At 38.5% G+C, this 11,544-nt stretch overlaps 1 protein-coding gene across 1 annotated transcript in view; it reads left to right on the top strand.

Annotated features, from left to right (window-relative positions):
• Positions 1–337: 337 nt before the first annotated feature.
• prpf19 (pre-mRNA processing factor 19) overlaps positions 338–11,544 on the top strand; it is a 44,635-nt gene continuing 33,428 nt past the window's right edge. The window contains exons 1-8 of the mRNA XM_057349908.1: positions 338–651; positions 1,024–1,173; positions 2,089–2,165; positions 2,268–2,409; positions 2,513–2,586; positions 2,669–2,734; positions 2,824–2,865; positions 3,896–3,970. Of these exons, the coding sequence (XP_057205891.1) occupies positions 633–651; positions 1,024–1,173; positions 2,089–2,165; positions 2,268–2,409; positions 2,513–2,586; positions 2,669–2,734; positions 2,824–2,865; positions 3,896–3,970 (645 nt within the window). The 5' untranslated portion in view covers positions 338–632. The remainder of the gene's footprint in view (positions 652–1,023; positions 1,174–2,088; positions 2,166–2,267; positions 2,410–2,512; positions 2,587–2,668; positions 2,735–2,823; positions 2,866–3,895; positions 3,971–11,544) is intronic.

Here is an 11,544-nt window from a genome sequence, read left to right as displayed (position 1 = left end):
ATAGTCAGAAACAAATATATAATACAATGCAATGGAAGTCAAGCGTATGCCAAATGCAGAAATGTTAATGTAGGATAATAAATGTCTAAAGTTGCATAAAATGAAAATAGCTCAATAAAGTAGGCTAAATGGTTGGATTCCAAAACGGATAACATAAAACATATATAAACCAATACAACATTTAATGTAGGTTTCAAAAATTTGACTGAGGACATAATTTGATAATATTTCTATTGCGTTGTTCTGTATGTCTGCGCTGTTGTCCAACTGGCATTTTCACTACAAAATGGCGGCCGCGCTACGGAAGCGTAGTGGCTTTTTACCAGCCGCACCAGAGTTTCGCCTCTTGGTATTCTATCTTTGCGCTACACGCTCCAGTCCAGTAGGTGGCGGTAATGCTCCAGAAGCTGGTTTGCCAACCACCATAAAACTCCAAAAGAAGAAGAAAAAGGAGCTCGCCTCCCATCATGCAGTGCAGTTTGAGCGGCACGACACTTCAACGTGCTCTCAATAAGGACGTGCAGCACTGCGATTAAACTGAGAGTCAATACTCGGTGTTGATTCAAAACAGCGCATTGGTTTAGTTTATTCTTGATTTTATTTTTAAACGGAAGCGCGTCGCTTTGAGTAAAATGTCTCTTGTTTGTGCGAGTAAGTGAGCTTGTTTCTAGTATGATTGACTAGCAAAGTGTAGCATTAGCCATTGTTGTGTAACATTTGCTGCACTTCTAACTGTCATGTTTGGAAAACATTTTACGTTTATGTTTCTCTTTAAAAACAGTATATTAATTGCATAGTTCTTTGGCGGTAAACTAGAAGAAATTGATCATGAATTATTAAATTACAGCATGCTGGTGTTGTGACGCTTGAACGTGACATTATATCTTTAAAGCCTTTTAGAACGTTAAAAACAAATATTGCCAAGTTAAAAAGTTTATTTCTACTGTTGCAAAGTAGTAAAGATGATCTTTCAACCATATTTTTTTCATCTTTGCGTTCTTAATGATCTTTCTTTCCCTTTAGTCTCAAATGAGGTACCGGAGCACCCCTGCGTCTCTCCTGTGTCCAACCAAGTGTTCGAGAGACGTCTGATTGAGAAGTACATCGCAGAGAATGGAGCCGATCCCATCAATGGACAACCGTTGTCTGAAGAACAGCTCATAGACATAAAGGGTGATAGAGCCTACAGATCCAAGAATTAGATTGTTCACTAGTTCTCACACAGGTCTCACTAGATTTTCTCACTCTTATGTCAGGAAAATTACTTCGTCAGTTATTTAAAATAGTTCTCTGCTGTGAGTTGACACTTCAACTGTAGCACAAGGAAAATATAGAGATGGCGAGAAAGAAAATCAGGGATAAAAAAGAATGATGATAAAACTAGATGATAGCATGATTTATTGAATAATCTTAGTTGCGTTTCAATGTTCAGTCTAACTGCATCTAACTCAGGGGTGGGGAACCTTGATCCTGGAGGGACACTGTCCTGCAGAGTTTAGCGCCAACCATAATCAAACACACCTGAACCAGCTAATCAAGGTCTTCAGGATTACTAGAAACTTCATAGCAGGTGTGTGTGTTGGAGCAGGTTGGAACTAAACTCTGCAGGACAGTGGCCCCACCCCTGATCTAACTATAACATATTCCGTAGATGCTACCAAGTGCATACAGTGGAAATTTACTGCTTCACAACATTGTCCTGAAAACCTTGAGATTGAGACATTTTAAGACAACATAGACCCAGCATTAAATTTAATTTTGAACAAGCAGTAAAATAGAAATATGTCGGCCTAAAGATTGGTATAGGTATGTCTTTATTTTCTAGTCAGCTTTTTAGCCGTTTTGGATAATATGCACACAGTTTGCTTGGAGAAACTCGGATCTTAAGATCCTTCAAGGATAAAGACCGCACATAATACAATGAGAATTGTAATGAAAATTCTGCATTTAGTGACCATGACACTCATTTTAAATACTCAACATGTTGCATGCATTCATCTGTGATTTCTGGCAATTCTCTCTTCTGTTGTGGGTTTGTTTAAACTTTATATAATGTTTTTATATAAAGATATATTTCTTTATTTTTAGTCTATCACCCCATTCGACCAAAGGCTCCATCTGCCACAAGTATTCCTGCTATCCTTAAATCTCTGCAGGATGAATGGGTTAGTTTACTGTAACCACATTACGAAATAAAGAATATATGTGTAAATATATATTTTTTCCAACAAAGCTGCTAAGAGAGTGCGTTTCTCTCTGTTTTAAAGGATGCTGTTATGCTGCACAGTTTCACTCTGAGGCAGCAGTTGCAGACCACGCGTCAGGAGCTGTCTCATGCTCTCTACCAGCACGATGCGGCCTGCAGAGTCATCGCGCGTCTTACAAAAGAGGTCACTGCAGCCAGAGAGGGTAAGGGCAAATCTGCATTAAATAGAGACTGGCATCAGACAGGTTTAGATTCATGCTGTCAATTACTTTTTGGATGTCATTTTTGTTGTTATTTTGCCTACAGCCTTGGCTACACTCAAACCTCAGGCTGGACTTGTTGCTCCGCAGGCTGCTCCTGCTTCGCAGCCTGCTGCTGTGGTTAGTAACTGTCCTAGACAGTGATTGGTGTTTAAATGTTATGATTGCTTAATCAGAATTTTCTAAATACTTGATCTTTCAGGGTGCTGGTAGTGAGCCCATGGAGATCAGTGAGCTAGTTGGAATGACTCCGGAGATCATACAGAAGGTACATGTACAGAACAAACCAATGACTGTTTAAAAAGCTATTTGTTATATTTGAATATACAGTAATAAGAATGAGCTTCTGTCTTACAGCTCCAAGACAAGGCCACTGTCCTGACCACGGAAAGAAAGAAGGTGAATATGTGAATTGCAGTGCTTGCATTTTTTTCTCATCTATGCACGTTTACAGGTACATCTCTAAAAATTTGAATATCGTGAAAAAGGTCAATATTTTTGTCACTCATTTCAGAAAGTGAAACTCAAGTTATATAGGTTCATTACACATAGAGTGAAATATTTCAAGCCTGTATTTCTTGAAATTTTGATGATTATGGCTTACAGATAATGAAAACCCAAAATTCAGTGTCTCAGAAAATTAGAATATTACATATTATTATCAATAAAAAAAGGATATTTTAAACAGAAATGTCAGGGTTCTGAAAAGTGTGTTCATTTCTATGCATCTATGCACTCAATATTTGGTTGGGCCTCCTTTTGCATGAATTACTGCATCAATGTGGCGTGGCATGGAGGCAGTCAGCCTGTGGCACTGCTCAGGTGTAATGGAAGCCCAGGTTGCTTTGATAGCGGGCTTCAGGTCATCTGCATTGTTCGGTCTGGTGTCTCTCATCTTCCTCTTGACAATACCGCATAGGTTCTCTATGGGGTTTAGGTCAGGCGGGGTTGCTGGCCAATCAAGCACAGTACCACCATGGTCATTGAACCAGCTTTTGGTACCTTTGGCAGTGTGGGCAGATGCCAAGTCCTGCTGGAGAATGAAATCAGCATCTCCATAAAGCTTGTCAGCAGAAGGAAGCATGAAGTGCTGTAAAATTTCCTGGTAGATGGGTGCGTTGACTGGACTTCAGAAAACACAGTGATGTGCTCTAAAATTTTTGTAAATTGTAAAATTCTAATTTTCTGAGACATTGAATTTTGGGTTTTCATTATCTGTAAGCCATAATCATCAAAATGTCAAGAAATAAAGGCTTGAAATATTTCACTCTGTGTAATGAATCTATATAATATATGGGTTTAACTTTCTGAAATGAGTGACAAAAAATATTGACCCTTTTCACGATATTCAAAATTTTTGTGATGTACCTGTGTATTATTGGCTGTGCTTGCATGAACAGACAATGGCTTATCTTGTGTATTTTCTTAGAGAGGAAAGACTGTGCCAGAGGAGCTGGTCAGAGCAGAAGATCTCAGCAAGTATCGGCAAGTGGCCACTCATGCTGTATGTGTCCGCTTACATCATATTTACACAATATATACGTGTAAAGACGGTTTCAAAGTCAAACGTTACTGCACAGGCGCGCTTTTGTTCTTGCAGAAGAAGTAACATGTAAATTACAATAGCTAGCAAGTTAAAAGTATAAGTGCTTTTCCACCATTGTGCAGAATCGTTCTCGTTACTTAATTGTTCCACTCCGTGCCGATTCATGCCAGCCTTATTATTTTGGCTAAACTAAAATGCTGCAAAGCTACACAACCTATTCAACAAATAGTTTATTTATGTATACGATAAATTCAACATTGTTAATTTTAAACAATTATTATACAATGAAACATTAAAGTAAATTAATATAAATGATTATATCATTTGCCACTAGCCAAATGACATTCCTCGCCACAGCAGAGCAGTGCAGTGTTGGCTTGCTCTCCGGGAGACTGCATTTATTTATTTATTTATTTATTCATTTATTTATTAGATATTATTTATTATAATGATCTTGCTTGGTCTATAAACACCATGCACTGTGCTGTGTTTTACCTTTCTGTGTTTTTCTTATTTGCTCCTGTAAAGCTGCTTTGGAACAATGCACATTGTGAAAAGCGCTATATAAATAAAATTGAATTGAATTGAATTGAATTGAATTGAACTAGCCAGACTGATAAAAAACAGTCCGGGAGTTAACTTTAGGCTAGGTACTTGCGTCTGATGAAACCGTCTATATACGCATTGCAATAAGCTCAATGTCAGAATGCAATGTGGTAAATACATTATTTTAGGAATATGTTAACTACAAATTTTTTCAGTTAATTTTGGTTACACAACAAACCTCTCATAAGATGGTTTGTATGTCCCTTCAGGAGATTAGATTTATTGTGATGTTTTCTTGAGTATCTTTGTTTGGAAAGACCGGTCACAAGCTGTAGTCACAAGTTATTAAATTTACAGTGTGCTCAAAAGTATTCAACCCCTAGGTAAATATGACCAAAGAATGCTGTGAAGACAGTGTTTCCCATTCATCAATTAGACTATGGTGGCTGCCATAGGCTGTGCTTCATGAGACAAACAAGTAGGCTAATATAGCCAAAATCACCTCATATATCTGCTCTTCAATGTAAATGAGTGGTGATTTTGTGAGATGATGTTGTGTTTGCAAATCAGGATTTTAGCAGCAGTTTAAGTAACAGCTGGTTGGATTAAACACGAGATGTTATTGGGTCGTGTTTAGTCACTATTTTATACTCGTTTTATGTCTGACAACAGAACAGATAATATGTGAAAATAGCATTCAGCAACATGACAGCGGTCCCGTCTGGTGTACACATAGGCTAAAGGCTGTGTCAGAATCTGTCAGACAGCTCACCAGTAGTAACTTCTCTTTCGTGCTTGAATGAAGAAACAAGTTGGTCTTAAATTAACTTATTACACAGCGCTCTGGAATACTTAATTCTGATTGGCCGGTAGCGACATTCCATGTGTTATTTTCAGACAACCGCTTGAAACGAATAACACCCAGCAACCCGGATGCTGCAAATCATTTTGACAGGTGCAGTTTAATATTACACAAAATTAAATGTAAATATATTTCAAATTCACATTTCATGTCCAGTTTTTATCTCATGTGGCAAGTAGCCGTGTAATAAGCGAGATAATGTACAAGCAGCCGGCTGCTATTGCGAAATATGCCCCTCCAATGTGAAACAAGACCCCCCGCTTCGCTTCGGGGCTTATTTCTGCGATAACAACTGGCTGCCTGTACATTATCCCTTACGTAATGAGTAGTGAAAAAGGAAGCGCATTAGACAAGCTGGTGAACCACGGAATTCGTTAACGTTATTTACTTTAGGTATAAAAATACCAGCATAGTATTAAATGATTAATAATTAATTTATTAACTTGTTCGGAGCGTTTGTTCTTTGTAAATTCAAATTTGTAATGTAAAGTAATGCTAATTTCAACAACTTGAAACATGAAAATGTATATTTCACTGCAACTAATGTTAAAGTACTCATTAAATGAGCACTTTCAACAACTTGATATGATTTATTAGGGTCTTCATGATTTGTTTTAAATGTCTCAAATCATTCGTCTAGAGACTAAAAAGTCCTTCACAGCAAACAGCGCTCACGTTGTGCAATGTATGCTTGCCTTAAATCCACGGAATGCGCACCTGCAGATCTCAGTGGAATTACGTGGATTTTAGTGCTTGTCGTTGACAAGTTATAACGTTACACACACAACGTTAGAGCATAACTAGTATGCTGTGACAAATTTCTCAGTCTAAGGACGAATGATTTGAGACGTTTAAAACGAAACTAACAGCAGTGTTCGCCCGTTCATTAGCAAAACAAACAGCTTGGTAAAAAATTCCAGCTTGGAATAAATCCACTCCTGTCTCTTCAGAGCACTCTGTGCAGCGACTACATTGCATGTTGTCCACGAACTTTAGCCATGGCGTCACAATGGTGGCAGTGCCGTGGGTGGAATTGTGTAGATTAAGGGCCGGTAATATTATAATAAGAGCCTGCGTCTACATCACATCAGGAGCAAAATCTGAACGGCTCGATTTCTCACATGCTTGCAAAGAAAGGCTTACCAAAAAAAGTTACTGGGATCTTGTTTTTCACGTTTTCCGTGGACCCGCTTATAGTACTTAAACACAGAAAAAATTTGACTTTCATCCAATGGGTCCTTTAATGAATCTGGCACCTTTTTCCATACCTAAAAGCCTGAATTTTCCTTCTAAGAAGTTCAAATAGGGTTGTCGCCTTCAAGATACAGCCTGTAAATAAATTCGCACGGATGCTTTTTGTTTGTTTTAAAACGTGCTGTGATTCCTTGGTGACCTTAGTTGAAATAAATAGTCCTACCTCATTTATTGATGCAAATGCAGTGCAAAGCTAAACAATACAGACACTGACCACGAACGACAAAGAAAACAATATTTATATGCGGTGCTGATCAGCAGGAAATATCTTCCTCAGATGACGGTCAAGTAATAAACAGGGAAACAAGCACTACAATGGCTTCGTCTTTGTTGCGGGGTATTTTTTAGGATCTTATAGGGGTCATATGATACGGCTAAAACAAATAATATCGTTGGTTTTAGATGTAATGTAATGTGTATACACGATTTAAGGTTAAAAAATGCTGTACTTTCCACATACCGTGCATGTTTGTATCTCCTCTCTGCCCCGCCTCTCTGAAACGCGCAGATTTTTAACAAAGCTCATCGCTCTGAAAAGCGAGGTGTGCTATGGTTGGCCATTGGAAATGTAACGCCTTCTTACCATATTTGGAACATCAGGTTCGTGGGTGTGTTGGGGTGCGAGTTCTGAGCCTACTCAACGAGGGCAAAGGTGGTAGAGCCCTTAAATCACTCGAACCCTGAGATTGCTGCTTGCAGCTATAGTTTTTCCAGTGTTTCCGTTACGTTCATTTTGCCGTGGTGGGCACCACCACTTCCTGAGACGTTAAACCGAGGTCCTGACTCCCTGTGGTCATTAAAGATCCCATGGCACTTCTCGTAAAGAGTAGGTGTGTAACCCCGGTGTCCTGGCCAGATCCCTGGCCCTTGTCAATCATGGCCTCCTAATGATCCCCACCCTCTGAATTGGCTCGATATCTCTCTCTCTCTTTCCTCTCCACCTATAGCTGATGTGTGGTGAGTGCACTGGCGCCGTCGTACTGTGGCTGCCGTCGCATCATCCAGGTGGATGCTGCACACTGGTGGTGGTTGAGGAGAGACCCCCCTCATATGATTGTAAAGCGCTTTGGGTGTACAGCAATACACAGAAAAGCGCTATATACTGTAAATGCCTCATTCATTCATTCATTCAGGTGCAGTTTTCCTTTTTTTTCTGACACTAAAATTAAACAAATTTCTGCAATTCTCCATCTGTAATCTTTTGAAAAGGCTTTGGCTTTAAGACAATATAGACACGCATTCTCTTTCAGGCAGATTTGCAACATTTCCTGTCCATTAAAACTTCTTAATTATTGCCCTGATGTCGGAAATGGGAATTTGTATTGTTTCAACCATTTCCTTTTAAATCCACTTTCTATTTTTGTAGCTCAACAATCTTTTGCTGCACATCAGAACTATATTTTTTGGTTTTACCCATTGTGATGAATGATGGGTTGGGCTTTGTTACTTAATATTATTCTCCTGTGAAACAAGAAGTCATGACTGGACAACATCATGTTTCTAGTCACCTTGGTGTGCTCAGAAAATTCAAATATTAATGGAATTATTCTTGGGAGATACTTTACTCAAGAATTTCTAGGGGTGCCAATAATTGTGGACAGGGTGTATTAGAAAAAAAAAAATTCACGATGTGATATTCCCCCCCACTTTAGAGGACTCATCGTATGAGCATGTTCAACAAGTTGGTATGATTTATTAGGGTCTTCATGAAATGTCTGTAACATATTTGCTTAAAAACACTCAATGGCTGTGTAAACAAATCCTTTTTTGCCTCGTCACAAACAGCTATTCTCACAGCAACCCGTTTTGGTGTATGTCTCTTTAAATGATAATGAGTTACTGCGCCTCCCACCCCGCTTCTGTCCAACGTGTCAACACAACACGTGTCATACTGCAATCGTTTAGCTAAATTATATTTCCTGAACTCCTCCGCGGTTAGTTTAGGTTTAAATGTCTCAAATCATTCATCCTGAGACTAAAAAATCAGTCACAACAAACAGCGCATCCTAGTAATGCGCTCACGTTGTGCGTGTATGCTTGCCTAAATTTGACGGAATGCGCACCTGCAGATCTCAAAGGAATTAACGTGGATTTTAGTGCTTGTCATTCACAAGTTATACACACACAACGTGAGTGTATAACTAGTATGCTCTGTTTGCTGTGACAGATTTTTTTAGCCCAAGGACGAATGATTTGAGAGGTTTAAAACGAAACTAACCGCAGTGTTAACCCATTTGTCAATTCAGACTGTTGATAAATATTACTTGCATCGGCAGCTTTGTCTCGTTCTGTTGGTCTCGATTCCTCTTGAGCAACAACTTTGAAGCTAATCCTGCTTGTACTGTCCCAGGTTGATAAAGCCCTCCGGCTTGAAGTGATTCGAGTAAGCAAGCAGGTTTTTACTTTGGGTTTCTGAGGGATTTCCACTGAAAATAAATCCACTCCTGTCTCTTCAGAGGTTGGGACTCTAAACAAAGACCTGTGTTCGTCTGTGCAGCCAACTACATTACATTTTGCATGTTGTCCACGTTGTACACCAATGTCGCTTGTGACAACAACAACTATGGTGGCAGCGCCGCGGGTGGAATTGTGTAAATTAAGGGGCAGTAACATTATAATAAGAGCCTCCCTCTACGTCACAACAGGAGCGAAATCTGAACGGCTCGATTTCTCACATGCTTGCAGGGAAAGGCACACCAAAACAAACTTACTGTGTTCTTGTTTTTCACGCTACGTCTACGAGTTAGTAGATGTACCGGGGACCCAATTATAGCACTTAAACGCGGTAAAAGTCAGAATTCCATCTGATGAGCCCTTTAAATTGTTTAACTTGAATGAAATGTTGGAATTTTGTAGATTTTTAAAATAAAAGATCAAAACCAGAGACAATGCAGATTTATTTTTACAGCCTTCTTTGCTCATATTTACCAAGGATGCCATTAATAGTGGAGGGCGCTGTATTGTAGGCTCTGTGGCTAGGGGAATGCCCTCTTAATTGAAGTCTAATAATTCATATTTGTAAATAAAAAACTACTGACAACATTCAAACAACAAATGTAATGAAACAATTAAAATGCTGTCATCATAAACAGAAAACAAATTTGCTTACTAAATTAGCCTTTCCATGCCATTCATACCAGAACTACTTCCATCTTTAAATAATTTCCAAATTAGAACGTTGTTCATTATAAAATGTGACCCTGCATTCGAAACCCAGCAAAAGTCTTTTAACTGTTTTCTACCTAAAATCATCCTACAGAATATTTTTTGAAAATATAACAACAATATCGTCAATATTGACTGAATAATGCCATTTTAAAGATTGAAATCCTAGTGAAATTAATGCTTGAAATTAATCTTTGATGCTTATCTAATAATTAATTAATTATGAGTCTTTAGCCTGGGTTTTCACAGGGTCACAAATGTTTACATGCTGATCAATAATGCTAATGCTAAGTGTAGATAAAACGTTATGGTTCATAAAATATCACAAATTGGTCGAAAGATTGGAGACATATAGCGAACAGTAAACAGACTGACAGATACAAATACTTTAATATTGCTGCGTTTTATTTACTGTCGTGTGTCCATTTACCTGCTCTGTGTCTGCACTACAGTTGTTAAAAGGGGCTAAAGATCAATTACATAAATGTTCGTGAGAGCGCGTGTGATGCGATTCTCCATTGTGTAGATTAGGGCTGGGCGATGTGACGCTGTTATCGTATATCGCCGATGTCTCGCAAATATGTCGATGTTGATTACAACAGACAGATTCTGTTGATTCAGGTTCTGAAAAGTGTGTTCATTTCTATGCACTCAATATTTGGTTGGGCCTCTTTTTGCATGAATTACTGCAGCAATGCGGCGTGGCATGGAGTCGATCAGTCTGTGGCACTGCTCAGGTGTTATGAGAGGCCAGGTTGTTCTGATAGTGGCCTTCAGCTCTTCTGCATTGTTGGGTCTGGCATATCGCATCTTCCTCTTCACAATACCTCATAGATTTTCTATGTGGTTAAGGTCAGGCGAGTTTGCTGGCCAATTAAGAACAGGGATACCATGGTCCTTAAACCAGGTACTGGTAGCTTTGGCACTGTGTGCAGGTGCCAAGTCCTGTTGGAAAATGAAATCTGCATCTCCATAAAGTTGGTCAGCAGCAGGAAGCATGAAGTGCTCTAAAACTTCCTGGTATACGGCTGCGTTGACCTTGGACCTCAGGCAAAAGGAGCCCCAACTAAGTATTGAGTGCTGTACATGCTCATACTTTTCATGTTCATACTTTTCAGTTGGCCAAGATTTCTAAAAATCCTTTCTTTGTATTGGTCTTAAGTAATATTCTAATTTTCTGAGATACTGAATTTGGGATTTTCATTAGTTGTCAGTTATATTAATCAAATTCAAAGAAATAAACATTTGAAATATATCAGTTTGTGTGTAATGAATGAATATAATATACAAGTTTCTCTTTTTGAATGGAATTAGTGAAATAAATCAACTTTTTGATGATATTCTAATTATATGACCAGCACATGTAATCTAAACCACATCGACAAAACAAACAGGTATGATGATTTCACAATGCAAAATACTCTGTCAGATAGTCCTACCATCTTAAAATAAACACATAAAATAAATTTACAGCGTAAATACCCTGTCAGATTATCCTACCAGCCTAAAAGAAACGTGTAGGATTAATTTACAGCGCAACAACCAATCCAATTGTACTATAGGTATTAAATATGTAGAATGATTTAACAACGAAAATACGTAAGGAGTAATCCACAGCTAGCTGTGCGTTAAAGGGTTTTAGGGTAAACGTTAAAGGGTAATGCACTTCGCTTATACCATGGTCATTTGCCAAGTTAAATATTTT

Source organism: Triplophysa rosa, linkage group LG13 (genome assembly GCF_024868665.1).
Source record: "Triplophysa rosa linkage group LG13, Trosa_1v2, whole genome shotgun sequence".
Taxonomy (NCBI): Eukaryota; Metazoa; Chordata; class Actinopteri; order Cypriniformes; family Nemacheilidae; genus Triplophysa; species Triplophysa rosa.
This window is presented reverse-complemented; position numbering and strand designations above follow the sequence as displayed.